Below are 21,407 nucleotides of genomic sequence, written 5' to 3' on the forward strand. Positions count from 1 at the left end.
TCACAGATTTATTTTGAAGTTCCGGTTGTGTCGACATCAGTTGCTAAAAAATCATTTATGTTCAAAGCTCCTTCAGATTGGAACAACCTACCTGTTCATATCCGTTCAATAACATCTTTTAAACTGTTTAAAACCACACTGTCCTCTCACTTTGAGACCACCTGTTCATGTTTTAACTAATCATCATGTTTTGCTCATTCATCACTACAACAATAGATCTATAACGAAATGATTATACATGTGCTATATGTGTACTTTTGTGGCTGTTTGTTGTGTATGTTTTGTTTTGTTTTGTTTACTGTTTTGTTTACTGTTCTGTTTGTTTTGTATGTTGATCGAATTGTCTGTACACTTCTTGTCTAAATGTGAAAAAAAGTGTATTTTGTAGAAGGAGCTCCTTGAAAACGAGATGGTTCATCTCAAGGGGTTAATCCTAAATAAAGAATTTCAATATATATAGTTGGTCGCTCCCATTTAACTGATAGTTGATCTGAATATGCTTCAACTTGAAGATTTTCAGGTGGACTTGTGGGTAAGGTTTTTATGGAGCCAGTGACTTTACTGGCTGGCCCCCTGCCAACTGGACACACTGCTCGGTATCTGAACATGTACTCTGTGTTAAGGGCCAGATTTGACACAGTGACTTCATCAGCTATGGATGCTGTCTGTTGTTGCCAGCTATCTTGTCCAGTGACACAGTACTCAATACAGTAGTGGCTGATGCCATCTGCTCCAAATCTTGGTGGGTACACCTTGAGTGTCACATTGTTATGGGTTATGTCACTCGCTGCAGGTGTTTCAGGCTTTGAAGGTGGCTCAAAGTTCTCATTGGCCAGAAATCCATTCTCATAAAGGTAGATACTTGCACCCTTGTGACTCTCATTTGTTATAGCTGTCGCAAGGAACTGAATATTCTTCTCGTCCTTGTTGGCCTCCGCAAAATCAATGTAAAGCTTTGCTTTCTGTCTCAATTTCTCAGATAACTCTTTTGAAAAGTACCATTGTTCCTCTTCTACATCACGGGTATGCTGTGCAGTATCCTGAGCATTCTCTTGTTTGGGTGTATCTTTTAGGTAGCTTGATAAGGCTGACAGATATGGTTCATCTGTTTGCAGTGAGGTGAAAGCAAAGCATACAGCTTTTTCTGTTTCTGAACTGAGTATTATTTTGTCAAATTCACTCTGACTTGAGACAACCTTTGTGTTTTTCATGATGTTAGTGAGGGAGCTTATGGTATTTATTTCTCTCTCTTTGCAGCGCATCCACTCACTCAGGTCTTTGTTGTTGAAAGGAGATGAGTGTCTTCTTTTCAGGATCTCTGCAAGCACACTTTCTTCTTCTCCTCCTCCTCTGATTGAAGGAAGTTTCTTTGCCATGGTTTAGCTTGAAGTCTAGCTTGAACTCATTGCACAGATTTTTAAAAGCTTTCAGCTTCTTGCTAATCTGTGGGAACTGTTGTGCGACAGTGCTCTTTAGTGCATCATTGCACCTCAGCTCCAGTTCACCGATGTCCTCCAGGACTCTTTGAGCTTCGTTCACTAATCCAATGCTAATCTCACGGACAAGCTGAGCAGCTTTAGAATCTAAAACCTTCAAAGGCAACAGCCAGACCTTCACAGGTACAGCCTTCTCTCCATTTGTTCCCAACAATTGTGGAAGACTTTGGTAGACTTGTATTGCATCCTTAAAAGACACTGGGGTGGTGTTAAGAGCAAAGTCCCCATGGAACTTGCAAGAGAATTTATCAGCTTTTGCAATGTCTGTGTCTTTCATTTGTAGAGAGCCTTTACCTTCTATTGACAAGCAGGGGATCTTATTGATTGCTACCTTCAAACTGCCTTCAATTTCCTGACGGTTCTCTTTATCAGACACTTCACGGTCAAATACAAAACAGGCTTGTGCCCCATAAAGGATACCAGCTACAACATGTGTTGCCATGCCTGAGTCAAAAACATTTGGATGATCCACATTGCCTCTTCCAAGATGATTCATTGACAATTCTTCAAACCTTGTGGTAGTTTTGTAATTGAATGTTACTCTAGCCTGATTTTGTGTAGTCTTACAATCATTGAGATATTTTGCAGAGCCTTCGACCTCCACCAGCCCAAACAAGAAACTTGCTTTCAAGGACGCTTCAACATTCAGTGATGACATTTTGTCCTCAATCGATTCAGATGCTACTATCTTAAATTCAGTGTTGTGCTTGGGTCGTTTTCTTGTATCCTTTTCCAGATCTTCACAATCCCACAATGTTAACCCTGTAATTGAGAGAGTAAGTAGCTCTAGTTATGTGCATTGCAAATATTATTGATAGTTGTTTCACTGTGTTTGATAAAGATTATTAATATTTGGTACACAGCTTTGGAATTTATCCAGAATATAATGAATGTTGTTTGTTTGAATGAGAGCACAGGACTGCTGTGTGCGCTCACAGACAATGTCTGTCTGTCTTTATGGATAGATATATCATGGATAGGCTATAGACCGTTATTCCGTGGGTAAATTCAGGAGTCTTATTGGTAGTAATATTGCTGTTAAATAATAGGCCTAGTCTGTTTAGTAGAGGCCCCTGCGCACCCCCCATATTCTTTTTTTCTAGTTTGGATTTTTGCCATCCTTAGGACCTCTATATAGAGATTTTGATGATCCCAAGAAGAAAATGGTCCAAAGTGTGTGTGTGTTTGTGTGTGTGTGTGTGTGTGTGTGTGTGTGTGTGTGTGTGTGTGTGTGTGTGTGTGTGTGTGTGTGTGTGTGTGTTTTTCAATGTTTTATTACACCTATGACACATCCGGGATTGCGAACCAGAACCCCGGCGAGACTGTCTTTCGGAGTCTGTCGCTTGCTCAAATTTAGACGCGAGTTGGGATGCTGTACAGCGGACTATAGATACAGTACAGTATCTATAGTCCTGCCATACAGTATCTATAGTCCTGCCATATAGTGGTTTATTGATTCAGTACAGTGGTCTAGATGCAGTACAGTGATCTCTAGATGCAGTACAGTGGTCTCATGCAGCTATAGATGGAGTACGGTGATCTCATACAGCTATAGATACAATACAGTGGTCTCATACAGCTATATACCGTAATTGCTGGATGATAAGCCGCACCTGACTAGGTGTCCTTCCTGCTAGAGAGCCCCTGGTGGCCGTTAGCTGTAAAAGTCTATACATACATCCTTGTTAAAGACCATTGTAAAACTAACTTACTGGCCGTTAGCTGTAAAAATCTCTATATCAGCCGCAATGTTATATAAGCCGCAGGGTTCAAAACATAGGAAAAAAGCTGCGGCTTATTCCGGCAATTACGGTATACAGTAAAGTGGTCTCATTTGTACAATAGGCGGAAGTTACATATTCTTACTGCATGCACAAAATGGCATGATTCATGATTCTTGCCCCCCATAAATTGTGTATGTCTGTATAGGGGAGGCTTGTAAGTATCCATGTAACCAATTCATTCAGAAATATTGATGTGACAGCTCAAGGGACCATTTGGAAAATGGTGATAGTGTTTTTTTTCCCTCACCAAAATGTTTTCTAACTTTAAATCTTTAGGTATTTAGTCCCCTTCCCGACATGGCAGCATGACAAGGTCCCATTGGAAACCTGAGGTTGTCTAAAATCGAATGATATCTTTATCTTTGGAGTGTGTCTAAATTTGAGCAAACTGCAGACTCCGAAAGACAGTCTTGCCGGGGTTCCAGTCAGCAATCCCGGAGGTGTCATAGGTGTAAAAAGAAAATCTATATTAGAGGTCCTAAGGATGGCAAAAATCAAAAAAGAAAAAAGAAAAAATAAGGGGGGGTGTGCGTGGACCTCTCCAGGGACCTCTACTATTTTCATGATAATATAGACTCTGTTTCATAGTAATATAAAACCAACGGATCTCACTTCAATATGTTGATAAAACGCGCAGCAGGCTCTCTTTATCTGTGTGTTTGTGTGTGTGTGTGTGTGTGTGTGTGTGTGTGTGTGTGTGTGTGTGTGTGTGTGTGTGTGTGTGTGTGTGCGCAGTGAGAGACGAAAAATCATTAGCGCCCTGATCGCTCTCATGCACATTACTTTTCTGTCACACATTTATGTGAAACTCAATACAAATTTGATTGTAAAATTTTTTAAAAACAAATGTAATGTTGGCTTAACTTGGCTATGCATCGGGGATGCATCCTGGTGAAATATCTGGCAGTTTGTGATCCCTTGTGGGTGATCGATCTAATAGTGTGAAAACCACAACGATAATTATGACAGCTGATTTCAAGAAAGTCACTTGTGAAATGCTCTAGCGATCTGATGACCGACCGACCACGCAATATCGTACAGTGTGTTCGAGCCCTTAATCACTCCCTCAATGGATCCTTACTTATTAGTACAAATGTATTTTTCAGTCAAGTGAACATTAGACAAGACTGCTGATCTTGTATATTAAAGTCACTAGGTACGACTAGGTAAGACTCCCTAAATAGGGAGATACACATTTCAGAAGGGCAATGGTAGCCAATCAGACGGAAAATGGGAAATGGGACAGATCCATGTTGATGACATGACTTTAGACATACTGTGTACCGATTTGAGTGATTTTACCCGTAAATAAATAATTTGCCTTATCTCAAAATGAAAAAGAAAGCTTTACCTGGGATAAGTGAGTCTTGTCGGCAGTCGTAGAGCATGCCAAGACTGAAGGGTCGACCAAGAGCTGCCAGCTCTATCATTTGACTGTTACGGTCCATGGCTCACGCTGAACTGGAGAAAATAAACCTGTGTTACTTCATTCATCCTTTTAACATAATACTCACTAGCCTACAATACATTTTATGAACACTGAATCTGGGCCTTACTTTCTGTAATTTAAAGAGGTGGTACTATCCACCTGTTTCCGCGAGAATTTACTGTAGCATTATTTGCGGGACACTTCCGGTTAACAGCAGACATACAAGCTCACGTCGCGTCGCAGATGCAAAGTTGTGAGCTTGTAGATCACTCTGGGCTGCGGCGCCGGTAGATGCCTGCACATTCTGCGCAATGCACGATGGGATGTTGGAAAGTTGTGGATAGTTTTGTACTTTTTCTGTTTTGTAAGTGTCTATGGAGATAACAAATCTAATAGACCCCCAGGTGTGGTTATAATATACAAATATGTCTTCCCTGTGGCTGTGCATTTTTGGTTACCGAAAGCTGAACGCCTCTGAGTCAAAAGGCCCATTTGAAATACACCGATATAATGACATCATAATATCATCCTCTCCCCTTTTTACCACTAAACTGCAGCTGTGGGTGTGCCTAACTTCAGCTGGGTCACCACCCACCTGACAACCAGGCATACTTAATGAGCAGGCCACATAAAAACATAATTTTAACACTTTCTGTAGACCTTTAAAAAAAAGGTATGTTGTGGGGGGGGGGGGGGGGGGGGGGGGGAGAATCACGGCACTCCATCTTTAAGTTAAGACTGTTAAAATTAAGTTAAGACTGTTAAAAGTGTACCAAAGTGAAAAGTGACTATGCAATAACCTTAAGGTTAAAGAAAGTGCATGGTGCAGTGTAAGCTTACAGTGCTCCATGCACTTTCTTTGACTGATATTCTTTCCCTGTGTTTATTGCTTTTAGTGTTTTTAGGTCTTATGTTTTTATGATGCAATTGTGTAGTATGTGTACAAGTGACAGACTTATATTGTCTTTTACCTTGTAAAAAATAAATGTAAATAATTGTCTTTTACCTACAGTAAACCAGGATCTGCTGTGAAAGTCAGGATCATCAAGACTTCGCCAAGTCGTCACCAGCATCTGCTTACCTGTGATATAAAGACACACAGAGTGTGAAGTGAGCGGTTCTTTGCATGAGTTAATTTCATTAAGCGTCCCACGAAGCATACATGCAAACAGACAAAACCAGATGTAGGGAGTGGTTAGCACTGCTCAAATAGCATTAAAACAGTGCAGATTATTTAACTCCCAAGCTCGGCATAAAAACAAATACAAGTAGGCCTACTAAAAAATCAATCTAGCTTAATTTTATTACACAGTTAACATTAAGAGAATTGCAAATATAGAAGGTTTTGAATTCATCATGCATTCAAAACGGGAGCATGTCGCTATTTCTATATGTCATCTTTTCGACAACCAAACCTAACCCTAACCCTAACCTCCATGGGCTTTATCAGCGGCTATGTTGAACTTGCAATATCACGTTATTTAACCAGGCCGAAGCCCTGGTGGAAAAGCTCTCTCTCTCTCTCTCTCTCTCTCTCTCTCTCTCTCTCTCTCTCTCTCTCTCTCTCTCTCTCTCTGTCACGCATATTCACTTAGACAACTCTCGACATCGGTACAGTATGTATTATGTATAATTTTGGTTACATTAGTGTATACAGTACTAGTGACTAGTTACTCATCGTGAGACATAACTATTATGCACTTTGTGGACATTAGTAGCTTATCCATTGCACCTTTTGTAATGTGATTCTTTTGGGCAGAGACAGAGAGTGACATATACTGTATAATCAAACATACATACATACATACATACAGTACATACAACTATGTGTCCAATTAGTTTTATTTGTATTTTTTGCCAACTTAATCCACTAAATCTCTTCCAAACACCAATTTAGTGCAATGCTGTACAAAACTATTGCACGGGTGGCAAAACTGCAATCCTAGAACCTCTAATTATGTGTTCATAATACTTCTGTCCTGTGTAAAACTAGCCCATAACATGTCTTTTTTAATTACTTTTTCATTATAATATCTAGCACCATGGGATTTAGGATCACATGCATATGCACGCACGCACGCACGCACGCACACACACTGCACACACTGAACCTTAAACCTTGAACCTTAAACTTGCTCCATATCGACCTGAATGATCATTAATCATTATCCTTATAAAACCTTGTCTGTGAACTGAATGAACAACAGTGTACAAAGAGTATCTTGACACAAATTAGATTAGATTAGATCATTAAATACAAACAGTGGCAGCTCCAGAGAATTGGGGTTGGGGGGAGTTGGCTTTTTCAGAGCAGGGGCTAATTCATTTTGGCAACAAACAATAATGAATAGTACTAAATTGAGTACTATAGTACTCAATTGTCTTTCACATATTCATATACATTGTATTTATTTATTCCTTAAATATATTTCATCATATTGGGTTTGTGGGGTGGGGGGGCTTAGGGGCTTCATCAGGGGAAGCTAAAGCCCCCACCTAGGCCCCCCCTGGAGCCACCACTGAATACAAATTAGGCTACTTTCCTTTTGAATTTGATTTCTTGCAGGCTTGCATTTCTTGGAAATGTTCTGAGTGTCAGACAGTTCACGCATGGTTTTACTTATAGAGGGCTAGACCACTTTGGATTATATAGTTACCTTGATGTAACTCCACGGTGAAGTGAAGAGGCTCAAGGGAAGCTCTTTTATCCTGTAAACTGGGGGTCGTCAATGTTTTACTGAGAGAGAGATGAAGCAGGGACCCCCCATTACATATTGGAATCGTGAATGTGTATTGTCGGACATTTAACGTCTTGACGACTTAGAACCCTCAATACTTTGTAAACTTGACCGGTGGCTCTGTGTTTGCTTGTTCTGCTCTCTTTTCCTTACTACGCTACCAGTAAGGCTCCCTAATCGGGAGATAAGCGACCGTAGGTCACTTATCTCCACAAATAGGGCAAAAATGTGTTTTGCCAAAATCTTCCCGATCCATGTTGATGACATGAGTGTAGACATACTGTGTAGTGATTTTCGTGATTTTAGGGCAAAATCTGTAGGAGCAGTGTCCAAAAATGTGTTTTTAAAAATCGGCCTGGAGGTGGCGCTATATGGGACAGATTCATGTTGATGGGATGAGTGTAGACATACTGTGTACCGATTTGCGTGATTTTAGGGCGAAAATTGTAGGAGCAGTGTCCAAAAGTGTGTTTTTCAAGAATCGGCCTGATGGTGGCGCTAGAGGAGGGCCATGTGAGAAATGAGGGGTGGGGTCTCCGCGCCGGCAAGGCGGACGAATAGGTACCGGCCCCGGCTGTCCCGGTCGCTCCTAGCCGGAGTTACGGCATTTTATGTGAGCTGCAGTGTAGGGGGTCCTCCACTTTTGCATCCATTCTGGAGCACCAGGAGTCGGTGGTCCCCGGGAATTCCCCGTGAGCAGCCCCGTTGGGGTGGTCATTTGGTCATGTTTGCGCATTTGGTAATTTTTTACATCTGGGGGTCCCCCAGGGACCTGGGGGTCCCTGGAGCTCCGGGGGTCCTTGGAGGTTGTAGTTTGGCAGCCAAGGAACGTGTGTGCAAAATTTGGCATGGATCGGGGCAACGGTTGCGGAGATATAAGCAGGGAAAAAGTGTGACGTGTGAGGTGTGACAGACAGACTGACGGACGGACTGACTCACAGTTTGTGCAGGTTTTGATAGTAAGTGCGACCTAAGGTCGCAATTAGGGGTGTAACATATCGAGGTGCAACACATCGAACCGAACATCGAATACCGAGTATCAAAAAAGTATCAAACGTGACACCAAAATATCAAAGCGAACCGTGAATTTTGTAAACTGTTGCACCCTTTATACGCTATATATACACCAAACCTCTTCACCTAAATTTGCCAATTTACAAAAGCACATGTCTGTGACACAGCTTGTAGATAGCCCATAACTTGTCTGTTTTAATTACTTTTTCATTACAATATCTAGCACCATGGGATTTAGGATCACGCCCACCCACGCACCCACGCACCCACGCACACATTCCCTCAGCCATATGTTCCCTCAGCAATGTGGGTGAATGTTAACCTGGTGAAATGCTAACTTGCCGACGCTGGTGAGTAGCGAACCTGCTGACGCTGGTGAATGTTAACCACTATGCCTAAACCTAACCAAACCCTGACCCTAACCTTAGTGGGGCTGAGGGAACATAGGGTCCAGGGAACATAGCCATGACCCCCCCCCCCCCCCCCCCACACACACACACACACACACACACACACACACACTTGCTCCAAATTGACTGAATGATCCTTGAATCATTGAATGAATTATCCTATAAAACTTTACAAGCACATGTCTGCAACTCATTGTGAGCTTGTAGTTAACAGGCTAATGTTTTCCCTGGAATAGGGATGTGAGGTTTCAAGTGGTTAATGTAAAAAAATAATAATAATAACTTAATCAGACAAAGATTTGGCGCCCGCTCGTAGTAGACCTATCTCTGAGGACCCCCTAGGGTCCCGGACACCCTGTTGAAGACCCTGAACGCAAACAAAGTTGACTAAACCCCGAATCTTCAAATAGGAAAAATCTAAAAACAAACAAATAGTTGTAGGTTTTGGTGATGTTGTAGGTCTAAATTGTCAGAATCAACTTTGTTTGCGTTAATTTACGGGCCAAAAGAGCCCCTTCACTGAACGGGCGCTGAATGCCAATCTCGCCTGGAACGCTAATTACGGTCGGGCCGGCCCTGGCTACCGGCTCAATGGAGATAAGTCTCACACAGTTTCACCTGGGAGTTTAAACAGAAACATGAAGTCATTAAGAAGACTGAAAAACAACCATAAAGTTCATCTTTAAAGATTAAGATTGAAAAACAAGTGATCAGCAGCAGTCAGTAGGACAGAGGATTATGGGTCATGAGATAATGCAGCACAGTATCACACGCACGCATGCACGCACGCACGCAGGCAGGCAGGCAGGCAGGCAGGCAGGCAGGCAGGCAGGCAGGCAGGCAGGCAGGCAGGCACGCACGCACGCACGCACGCACACACACACACACACACACACACACACACACACACACACACACACACACACACACACACACACACACACACACACACACAAGGGTTGACTCAGATTCGGCCAGAGGAGGGAGTGGTTTACAGGGTTCATAATGAAGGTGCGAAGAACATCATCCTCATACTGTATGTCTCTGCTTGTGTAACCCTCTCTTTCGGGTCTGCTGATCTGAAGAAAACACCCAGTGTTGTCTCTGTTCACCCATTTATTATCAGGAACTGATGGGGACAGACAGACAGTGCATGTCAAATATAGGCTGCTGGCACACAACACCTCTGCTCCGTTGCTCATATCAAAACAGGAAGAGCTTATATTAACACAAATAATTACAATTTCAAATAATTGCATAGGTACACTGTACACAGTTAACAGTACTGTAGTATTTACACTCTCTATATAATATTTTTCATGCAAAACATTTTCTTACAGTTAATATACAGAATACAAAACCCTCCCAACACACACCTGATGGGGACAGACAGACAGTGCATGTCAAATATAGGCTGCTGGCACACAACACCTCTGCTCCTGTACACAAACAAACAACATTCAATGATTACAGGCTAACTGCAATCAGCTGCCATAAATTCAACTGCTAAAAGTCTGCCTACATCATTCATCTGCTTAAAAGTGTGCACAGATTACAATAATTGTAAGATTATGACATTTTATATCATGCAAAAGGAGGAGAGATGTAAACAGCAGCCTACCGTTGCTCATATCAAAACAGGAAGACCAGAGCAACGTCACGTGACCGCATATGACGGCAAACCATGAGTCTATCTTCCACCAGGGGAGGGCGCTGTTGTTCAACCAAGGTTATATAGAGAACACAGCATAGAATGCAATATCTAGGCAGTACATTGTGTTTAGACATTGTTGATTGACTATATTTTGACGAACTTCATTCAAATAAAATAACATTAAATGACTCCTGTTACACTCTCCCCTCTTGAAATCGGCAAAATACGGAGTACCACAGAACACAATTTCTTTTCTTTCTTTCAACAAGAAAATTCACATGTAATCCAAGGTCCCAATCAACATAAGTAACAGTAATACCAAAAGTATCCAGTCAAGCCATAAGGCTGTTCCTGTAGAACACACAAGGGAAAGCACTCCCTGCAGTGATGACATAAAATGTGCCTGTATACACATTATCATACTCAAACCCTGTAAACTGTTACCCGACACTACTGATATTCAGACCCCCCAAAAAAAAGGTTGTGCAAGTTTTCAACATAATTCTCTGACCTTGTAGCTCATTTAAGCGTCCATCGTAACAATAAGCCTACTCACAGGTTTGACAATGCGGCCTGCTCTGGTTCGGACGGCATGTGTGTTGTCAGGTAAGTGACATATGGGTGCATGTGAAGCTGCAGAGTGAGCAGCGGGGTGACAGGGCGTAGCCACACTCGAGGCCAGCGAAGGAGAAGAGTCCAGCACTGTGCCAGCCCCACTAGGAACAGAGTCCATGCCACTAGAAACTGTTCCACTGCCGGCCACACTGCCCGCCTCCGAACCATCTGTATCCGAAAGATAGCTTGTCTCCACCTCAGGATCTTCATCCACCCCACTCTCGGCAAGCGTCCCGTCAGACTGGGCGGGCGGTATATCAGCTGTTGGAAAGTCTTCACCCTCAACCGGAAGCTGCGAGACCCAATGATGAGTCCTAGAAACCTTGTCTGGGCCCCTCACAGAAGCCACAGAATGGTCAGTGACACCATCGCTACCCGGGGTAGGAGTAAGAGGCGAGGCAGAAGAGACAACGGAGGCACTGTCTTCATCATCCTCAGTCACAGGTAGGAAGTTCACACAGAGCAGCAGATTACGATGCACCACCTTGGTGTGACCAGTGACAGAGTTGCGTATCTGGGCGGTGTGGGTCGCAGGATCGCTCTTTACTACTGTGTAAACCACATTTTCCCACCTATCAGCCAACTTCCTACGACCTCTCTCTCCCTTGTTCGCCACCAGGACCCTGTCCCCAGCTTCGACAGGCACACCCTTTGCCCGCCTGTTGTATATCCTAGCCTGTCGCTTCTGCTCCTCACTAGTGTGCCTCTCGACCAAGATCATGGCCTCCCGGAGATCCCGTTTCAGAACCTCCACATACTTGGGATAAGACACGACATCCTCGTCACGTAGAGCAGACTTGAAGAGCACGTCAACAGGTAGACGAGGCACTCTACCGAACATCAAGTAAAAGGGCGGAAACCCAGTGGTCTCATGAACGGTCGAGTTGTACATAAACGTCAACGTATGTAGCATTTGGGGCCAAGACTGCTTCTCCCGGGGAGGAAGAGCCCTTATCATGCCACCAAGGGTGCGGTTGAACCGCTCAACTGTCCCATTTCCCATGGGGTGGTAAGGCGTTGTGCGGGACTTCTTCACACCCGAGACCTGAAGCAAGGCAGCTATCAGCTCACTCTCAAAATTCGCACCCTGGTCTGAGTGGATACGCTCAGCAAAGCCATAGAAACAAAAGTAGTTGTCCCACAGCTTCCTGGCCACCTGTTTAGCAGTTTGATCAGGACAAAGGAAGGCATGAGCGAGCTTAGTAAAGTGGTCGGTAACCACCAACACATTGACGGGCCTGTTCCTGGAGTCTTCAGCTGTCCAAAAGTCAATGCAGACCAGTTGCAACGGCGCAGTAGTGGTAATACTCTCAAGGGGAGCACGGGCGTGTGGTTCCGGTGTCTTACTCACAACACACCTCTCACAACACCTGACATAGTCCCTCACATCATGTTCCACAGAACTCCAGTAAAACCTCTGCTTGACAAGATGGAGTGTTCTCTCCTGCCCTTGGTGACCAGCATCGTCATGACACCCGCGCAGGGCCTCCTCCCGCAGGGACTGGGGCACCATGTACTGGTGTTTTGTCTTCCTAGTGACCGGGTCTTTACACACCCTGTAAAGGATCCCATCTTCAAGCACAAGTTTATCCCACTGTTTCAAGAGCTTCAAAGCACCCAACGACTCATTTGGCCTCTCACGTCGTGTGGGGCGACGTCGGCGCTCAACAAAGGAGATGACACGGGACAACTCAGGGTCAGCCCATTGCGCAGCTCTAAGCTCCCGCTTCGGAATGGAGGGTAGAGCATCCTGGCCCACATCTGTGACACTTTGTACGTGACTCGCCAAGGCAATGGCCCTGACTCTGGCGGCTGTATCCCAATCATTGTGACCATCAAGGACAGCCGCAACCTCGGCACTCGACATGGAGCAGAAGGTGGGCATGGAGTCGGGGAGAGTGGTTGCCTTCCTGCCTTCCACCCCCTGGCTGTTCTGACGGACGGTAGATAACCTGAAAGCATCCTGAACCTCTCCACCAGACAGCTGCTCAGACTCCCGGACCAGACTCTCATACGGCTCACAGAGAAGGCGCTCACCGATGCAGCAACCCGCAAAGGGCTCCCTGCTGAGGGCATCTGCTACTACATTCTTTAATCCAGGCACGTACTTGAGATCAAAGTCATATGATGCAAGCTTGGCCACCCAGCGCTGTTCACAGGCATCCAGCCTCGGCTTAGTCAGGATATGAGTAAGTGGGTTGTTATCAGTCCATGCAGTGAACACATGGCCCTTAAGCCAGTGGCTGAACTTTTCACAAACTGCCCATTTGAGAGCCAGAAATTCAAGACGGTGGGCAGGATACACGCTCTGTGACTTGTTCAACGACTTACTGGCAAAAGCAATAGGACGTGCTCTATCTTCCCCAGGAGCTACTTGTGAGAGCACTGCACCTAGGCCATCGGTCGATGCATCTGTTGACAGGATGAAAGGGCGGGAGAAGTCAGGGTGCGCCAGTACAACATTAGCCAGCAGGGCATCTTTCAAGGCCTGCACCGCCTTCTCACATTCAGAGGTCCAATCTGCTGGAACCAGCTTCCTGTACTGTTCTCTGCGTCTCCCTTGGGTTTCCCCAACCCACTTCCTTTTCTTCTCCTTTGTGCCAGAGGTCAGTTGGAAAAGAGGCTTCGCGATACTGGAACAGTTGGGAATGTAGCGTTGATACCACATCACGAGGCCAAGGAATGACTGTATCTTCTTTGGAGATGGTGTCCGTCCATCCGGAAGCATCAGGTCCGCCTTCGTGACATTAGCAATGGCCTCAACTTTGCCGGGGTCCGTAGACACACCTCTGCTGTCAATGACATGACCAAGGAAATGGACAGACCGACGCAGCAAGTGACACTTCTTGGGTGCCAATTTTAGGTTGTGTGCACGCAGTCGTTGGAACACCATCTCGAGACGCTCCAAGGCCACGTCCTCACTGGGAGCGAAGACCATTAAGTCGTCGAGGTAGCAGAGTAGAGAAAGGAAGTTCTGGTCCCCGAAGATGCTCATCATCATCCTCATGAAACTGGCGGGGCTATTGCACAAGCCTTGAGGGAGACGATTATACTCGTACAGACCAGTAGGTGAAGAGAAAGCAGTATACTTTTTGTCATCTTCATGCAGCGGAACATTATAAAAACCAGAAGTAAGGTCCATCGTGCTGAACAGTGCATTTCCCCCCATGGCTGCGAGACAGTCAGCCTGGTGTGGAAGCGGGTAGGCATCCTTGACCGTGCGAGCATTCAGCCAGCGGAAATCAGTGCATATTCTCAGGTCACCATTCTTCTTCCACACGAGGACCAGTGGGGAAGCAAACTCGCTTTTGGACTTCCTAATGATTCCTTTCTCCTCCATCTCACTCAATGCAACACGGAGCTTCTGGAAGTGGCCAGGTGGGACCCGTCTGTAGGGTAACCTGAACGGCTTCTCGTCCACCAGGTGGATCCTGTGCACAAAATCAGTTGCTTCCCCACAATCAAGTTTATCCCTGGAGAAGATATCAGCATATTCCAGTGACAACTCGCACATCTTGGATTTCCACTGATCAGAAACCTCACAGGAGTCAAGGTTCAGGTCACCAAGACCACATCTCCTCAGAGACTCTGTAATGTCAGAAGGTTGAGAGGACTGGCCAGAGCTGGCACGTTGACTGTTAGAACGGATACAAGCACTATCCGTTGCGTCCATATCCTCCAGAGCCATACATGGAGATACATCAGCCAACTTGGCGTTCCTCCGCAGGGTGACAGGGCTGTCAGTAGGGTTAATGATCTTCATCGGAACCCAACCGTCACCCCACAAGGGAGTGACAACACGACCAACCAAAATGTTGCGGGGCATAGAGTGGGACTTTGTAGGTTCAACCACAACAGTGCAGCCGGGCAGACCACGGGATGCAGCAGGGAGCTTCCCCCATACAAGGTGCTCATGACCAGGAAGTAGAGTTACGGCCTGGTGCAACTTCACAGTTCCCACAACATCAGGGACCTCCTCTCCCACCCAGCGATGGACACCAGCAAGCATGGCCAGGAATCGAGTACGGTCCTCTCCGTCATCAGGGTATCCCGGTACAGACATCATCTCCCAGTACTTCTCAGAATCCTTAAGCCTCCGTATGAGGCACTTGATGACATTAGTGCCTATTATCAGGTCATCAGTCTGCCCAGGGACAATCAACGTGGGCACATTCATCTTATGTCCATATACCTCAAGCTCCAAATCACACTGACTCTTTGCAAAGGCTTTCATGCCTCCACATCCAACCAAGACAACATCAGTGCTCTGTAGGTCATCACAGGTCAGGGAGCCAGCCTCAACCATAGCGTCAATGGCGGCTTCGCTCATAGAGCACGCCATGGAGCCAGAATCCAGCAACGCCCTCACGGTTGAACATCCATTCACAACAACCGGGGTGTAGAACAAACTGTCACTGTACTGCAGACGCTGCGTATTCTGAATAATAACTTTGGAGTGGCCGGGAAAAGCTCCACTCACTGTCTCATACACCGACTGGAGATCTGGGACCTCGTCGAGGGGCTTGTCACCAGCGCCCACACTTCCCCCCTCGAAATGCGGGCGAACTAGTTTCCCTGTTGGGGGGAAGCTGAGGCAGTGGTGGCGGTGGCAGACTGAGAATCAGGGGACGAAGAAGCAGGGCATTCTTGCCTCATGTGACCTGGCTGGTGACAGGTAAAGCAGAGGCGATTGAATTGGCAATGGGCAATGGTCGAGTGCGAGTGCTCACCACAGATCCCACATGCACCCCGACCTGAGGATGTCCTCCTCTGCTGTGGCTGTGACCCACCACGGCCACGGGGAAGAGAACTGGGAGGTGAATAGGCACGGGAAGCAAAACCTGGGCGCGGTGCAGGCGCTAAGCTACTCAACACTTGGCTCAGCATCTCTGTCATTTTATCCATGCTGGCCTGGAGCGAGGCAGTCTCCGAGGCCCTCTGAAACGGCTGGACATTTTGTTTGCATGAAAGTACTAGAGGAGGCTCGCTCACTGGCTCAGATGTGAGAGACTCATCCACGGTAGCAACCATCTGCTGGGCAACGCGGTGTGGCGGTGCCGCCCTCTGCCTGGTCCGCTGTTCCCGCTGGAACTCATCAATCCTCTCCTGTACCTCCTTGGCTGTCCATTGGTCAGTGAGCTTGCTGTTGAACTTAATAGAAAGAGACTGGTTGGGGCAGTTCCGCACAAACATCATGGCCACTTCCCTACCAATGTCGTCCATTGCCTTCCCCAAACGTCGAAGACTCTCATCTGCCACATCCGCAGCCCTATTTAGACGTACCCAATAATCAACAGGGGTCTCATGAGGTGCAGGCAAGGTGTTGTAGAAGTCCATTAGAGGCATACAGGAATACGAGAGGTCACTGAAGTGCTGCTTCAGAATGGTATAAATTGAATCAGGCCGGTGGACAACGTCAATCGACGGGTCGCTGCGTAAACCGATCCTGACAACGTCTTTGGCTCTGCCCATAAGCCTAATGAGTATCTCATCTGACTGCTCCGCCGCAACAACACTCTTCTTCCTCAAATATGTAGACATCAGTTCGATCCACTCATGGATAGAACACTTGTCAGCACCATCACCACGGAAGACGGGCGGCTCTCTGGCATCAGACTTCAGGACTAGACTGAGCTGTGAAAGGTCAAGCGTAGCCTGGTTGGCAGACTGACCGAGCATCTGTGTTGCATAGTAACCGTCGCCACGTAGCCCTGCAACATGGCCGGAAGGTGACCCGTAGCCATGAGGCGGCGCAGCATAAGCGGCAGAAGGGCCATAGGCATGGGGCTGTGCAGCAAGACCGGAAGGAGGGCTGTAAACATGGCCAGAAAGAGGGCTGAAGACAGGGGGCTGCGTGGCATGGCTAGAAGGCGGAACATAGGCATGGGACTGAGTGGCATAGCTGGGAGAAGGGATGTAGCCATAGGACTGAGCAGCATGGCTGGGGGGAGGGATGTAGACATATGGCTGGAATGCATGGTTGGGAGCAGGGACGTGGGCCAGGGGCTGCATGACATGGCTGGAAGCAGGGACATGGGCAGGGGGCTGCATGGCATAGCTGGAAGCAGGGATATAGGGAGGGTGCTGCGTGGCATTGTTGGGGGCGGAGACATGGGCAGGGGGCTGCATGACATGGCTGGAAGCAGGGACATGGGCAGGGGGCTGCATGACATGGCTGGAAGCGGAGACATGGGCAGGCTGCTGCATGGCACTGCTGGGGGCGGAGCTATGGGCAGGCCGCTGCGTGGCACTGCTGGGGGCGGAGACATGGGCAGGCTGCTGCGTGGCACTGCTTGGGGCGGGGCTATGGGCAGGCTGCTGCGTGGCACTGCTGGGGGCGGGGCTATGGGCAGGCTGCTGCGTGGCACTGCTGGGGGCGGGGCTATGGGCAGGCTGCTGCGTGGCACTGCTGGGGGCGGGGCTATGGGCAGGCTGCTGCGTGGCACTGCTGGGGGCGGGGCTATGGGCAGGGTACTGCGTGGCACTGCTGGGGGTGGGGCTATGGGCAGGCTGCTGCGTGGCACTGCTGGGGGCGGGGCTATGGGCAGGGTACTGCGTGGCACTGCTGGGGGTGGGGCTATGGGCAGGGTACTGAGCAGCATGGCTGGAATGGGGACTGTGTGTCTGCGTTGTGTTGCTATCTGATAAATCAAAAGGCTGTGGGTGCTGTGCATGTGTGTTTCCCCTGTCAGACATGGGTCTGGTGGTAATAGAATCACCAATTTCTTTACCTAACTCAGTGGTCAAAGCACCAAATTGTCTAAATGCATCGTTTATATTGACATTACCACCATGAAAAGGAGTGGAAAACGGCAGGGCAGGCGGAGGTCTCTCAAACAGAACAATGTCACCACCTTCATCAATACCAGTAAATGACATAGGCTCACTACCACGTGAACCAACTGAAATATCAGGCAAAGACCCGCCTCCTTTACTCCCCTCTGACATTATTGATTATGTACACACAATACACACAAAAAATAAATAAAAATAAAATAAATTATGATATACTGTATATCAATTATGATGAGCAATCAAGCTGATCTTCTTGAACTCACGGAGTCACGGCACCAGATGTAACCCTCTCTTTCGGGTCTGCTGATCTGAAGAAAACACCCAGTGTTGTCTCTGTTCACCCATTTATTATCAGGAACTGATGGGGACAGACAGACAGTGCATGTCAAATATAGGCTGCTGGCACACAACACCTCTGCTCCGTTGCTCATATCAAAACAGGAAGAGCTTATATTAACACAAATAATTACAATTTCAAATAATTGCATAGGTACACTGTACACAGTTAACAGTACTGTAGTATTTACACTCTCTATATAATATTTTTCATGCAAAACATTTTCTTACAGTTAATATACAGAATACAAAACCCTCCCAACACACACCTGATGGGGACAGACAGACAGTGCATGTCAAATATAGGCTGCTGGCACACAACACCTCTGCTCCTGTACACAAACAAACAACATTCAATGATTACAGGCTAACTGCAATCAGCTGCCATAAATTCAACTGCTAAAAGTCTGCCTACATCATTCATCTGCTTAAAAGTGTGCACAGATTACAATAATTGTAAGATTATGACATTTTATATCATGCAAAAGGAGGAGAGATGTAAACAGCAGCCTACCGTTGCTCATATCAAAACAGGAAGACCAGAGCAACGTCACGTGACCGCATATGACGGCAAACCATGAGTCTATCTTCCACCAGGGGAGGGCGCTGTTGTTCAACCAAGGTTATATAGAGAACACAGCATAGAATGCAATATCTAGGCAGTACATTGTGTTTAGACATTGTTGATTGACTATATTTTGACGAACTTCATTCAAATAAAATAACATTAAATGACTCCTGTTACACTTGTACCAACACAACACGGTAAGTCAATGAATACTTATAATCTGTCTGTAGAGAAGCATATAGCCTACAGTATAAACTCAATCTTCTCTACTAGTATTTTGAAGTACAAATGGATAAATTGATTATGGATCGTGAGTATATTTGTTTTAATGTTCACTATATTTTACTATTTCAAACGTTTTTTTTTCTTCTTTTTTTCAGAATTTAAAGAAACATTTTTAAAAGAATATCAGACATAAAAACACAGCCCTTTTAAGAAAAACATCAATGTTCCTTCAAATTCTTCTTGAAATTAAAACAGTTGAGAATCAATGGGTTAAACTGCAGAATATAATTCATTTACAGATTACTACGCTATCATCAGGGCTTGCTTTAGGATAACAGATTAAACAAGTGAAATTAGAAGTGATGAGACAAAGACAAAGAAATGATTAGACACAATTGGAACCGGTACAATGTAAAAGTTAAGCTGATAAATTGCTGGGCTGAAATGTTGTCACCTACCTGAATATTGTTTTCTGTTCAAACACACTATAATGATTACTAATCAGATAACTAATGCTTTAACCTTTTAACAAAACCCTTTTCGTTTGAACCCAAAAATATATACCTTTAACGTCTTACGCACAATAAAATGGCCTAGGTCACACTCCTGACATAAGTCATTCTACAACTGGGGTGAGAATGATTTTTTTCAGTAAGGGTATATGGAAAGGTCCTCGAAAATGACAGGTGGTCACACCGATTTTTTTTGGTTTGGGTCCCAGTGAGACACCATCTTTTTGCCTTTTTGGTATTGAGCTGAAAATGTGGGAACTTAACACTTGCATGATTGTGCTTTCTAGCCTGCAGCAGGCTACACTTACTGGCTGTGTCAAAATGACGCCTGAGTGTTATATCATTGTCTCCACCAGGCCGAAGGCATGGGGAGACTATGTTTTGCATCCCGTCCGTCCGTCCGTCCGTCCGTCCGTCCGTGCGTGCGTGCGTCCGTCCGTGCGTGCGTGCGTCCGCCCGTCCGTCTGTTACCAGAGCAATCTCCGGCACCGTTGGCCCGGCCGTGGCCAAAATCTGCACACATGCACTCCCTGGATACCAATTCAGAACCTCTGCCCCAAATTTTCACATGGGCCTGTTCTAGCGCCACCATGAGGCAACTCATTTTTACACAGTACTTCTACAGATTTTGTCCAAAAATTACACAAATCGGTAGACAGTATCCCTACAATCATTTGATCGACATGGACATGGAAATCAATCATGAACATCGCGTGCAATTTTGAGGAAATTGTGCACCCACTTTCCCACTATAGAGTAGTGAAGTGTGACGTAATTTACACATCCTACCTGGTTCGCAGTTTTCTTCCCCCATTCTGAATTCCCATAGACCTTTTTCATATCGCGTCATATAAGAACTGTGTTCCAATTATAAACAAATGATCAAAGCGGTTTGACTCATGTGGATATAAAGAATCAACTGATGGTGAAGAAACGCTAATGTTACTGTCGCCGAATTAATTACATTTTCGCTAGAAACAGGCTTTATCACTTATGAGTGACTGACTATCATAAACCATACAGAGCCACCTCGCCGACAATATCGCAGAGACCATTTGTTTATTTTTGGACCACAATGCTTATATGAGACGATTTAAGATGACCCAATGTTAATCTCCATAGAGAATTACTTCTCTGGAACCGGGGGATGAGCGAGTCACGTCATGACTTCACTGTTCTGTAGGCAGAGGAAGAAATGCCACTTCAAATTTTTCAAATCAGCCTCATGGTGGCGCTATAACAGGCCGATTCGTGTTTTACCTATAACTCCACCGATCAGTGTAAAACGTTGTATGTGCACTTCCCAGAGGCCAAGGAAAAACCTTTGTCCTGCATTTTTCACATCTGCCTTTTATAGTGCCACCAGGATGCCGACTTTTATAAAACATATATTCTTTAATATAACTCCTTCAGATTTTATGAAAAGAACACGCAAATCAGTACACAGTATCTCTATAGTCATGTGATCAAGACGGATCTTTCCAATATTTCATATTCCATCCTAATTGGCTAATATTGTCTTCCAAAGTTTGCAGGATTGGTCAGTTTTGAACAAAATGCCTCACATCATGAACACAGCTTGTGTTTTCCGTGAAGTTTTGCTCGCACATTCCCCACTAGGCCAAGGAACAAATGCCACCTTTTCACATTGGCCTGCACCACCAACAGGTCAACTTTAGCAAAACTATTTTTTGGAACAAAATGCCTCAAATCATGCATGCAGCGTCTGATCGCTGTGAAAGGCCGAAGAAGACATGGCACCCTTTTCACATTGCCCAATTATAGCGCCACCACCAGGCCACAATAACATACCTAACCTGGTGGAGACCTG

The 21,407-nt window shown here is 45.7% G+C and overlaps 3 protein-coding genes across 4 annotated transcripts in view; all 3 read right to left on the minus strand.

Annotated features, from left to right (window-relative positions):
- LOC308281586 (uncharacterized protein) overlaps positions 1-21,407 on the minus strand; it is a gene marked incomplete at its 3' end in the record, with an annotated part of 534,349 nt that overhangs the window by 485,287 nt on the left and 27,655 nt on the right. The gene's annotated exons all lie outside the window — the stretch shown is intronic.
- On the minus strand, positions 1,137-8,990 carry LOC308281879 (stonustoxin subunit beta-like). 2 transcript variants are annotated; one of them, XM_080722212.1, is made up of 3 exons: positions 5,720-8,990; positions 4,632-4,741; positions 1,137-2,258 (listed from the first exon to the last, which is right to left on the minus strand). In XM_080722212.1, the coding sequence occupies exons 2-3, from the start codon at positions 4,726-4,728 to the stop codon at positions 1,267-1,269; spliced, it is 1,089 nt and encodes a 362-aa protein (XP_080578338.1). In that variant the 5' UTR covers positions 4,729-4,741; positions 5,720-8,990; the 3' UTR covers positions 1,137-1,266. The 2 variants fall into 2 exon arrangements, with proteins under 2 accessions (XP_080578338.1, XP_080578339.1); XM_080722213.1 differs by lacking the exons at positions 4,632-4,741; positions 5,720-8,990 and adding an exon at positions 4,145-4,613.
- LOC308281508 (uncharacterized protein) lies at positions 10,248-17,836 on the minus strand (the record flags this gene model as incomplete). Its single annotated transcript, XM_080721726.1, has 3 exons — positions 10,248-10,310; positions 10,493-15,754; positions 15,895-17,836. 2 exons carry the CDS (start codon positions 17,834-17,836, stop codon positions 11,049-11,051), a joined length of 6,648 nt encoding a protein of 2,215 aa, XP_080577852.1. The 3' UTR covers positions 10,248-10,310; positions 10,493-11,048.

Source organism: Nannobrachium achirus (assembly GCF_963921795.1).
Source record: "Nannobrachium achirus genome assembly, chromosome: 3".
NCBI classification, from domain to species: Eukaryota; Metazoa; Chordata; class Actinopteri; order Myctophiformes; family Myctophidae; genus Nannobrachium; species Nannobrachium achirus.

Bases quoted from the DNA above. Each gene is read 5' to 3' on its own strand.
- LOC308281879 (XM_080722212.1), bottom strand. From the start codon at position 4,728: ATGGACCGTAACAGTCAAATGATAGAGCTGGCAGCTCTTGGTCGACCC. The intron at 2,259-4,631 runs GTAAAGCTTTCT...TCTCAATTACAG, and splicing joins ACAAGACTCACTTATCCCAG to GGTTAACATTGTGGGATTGT.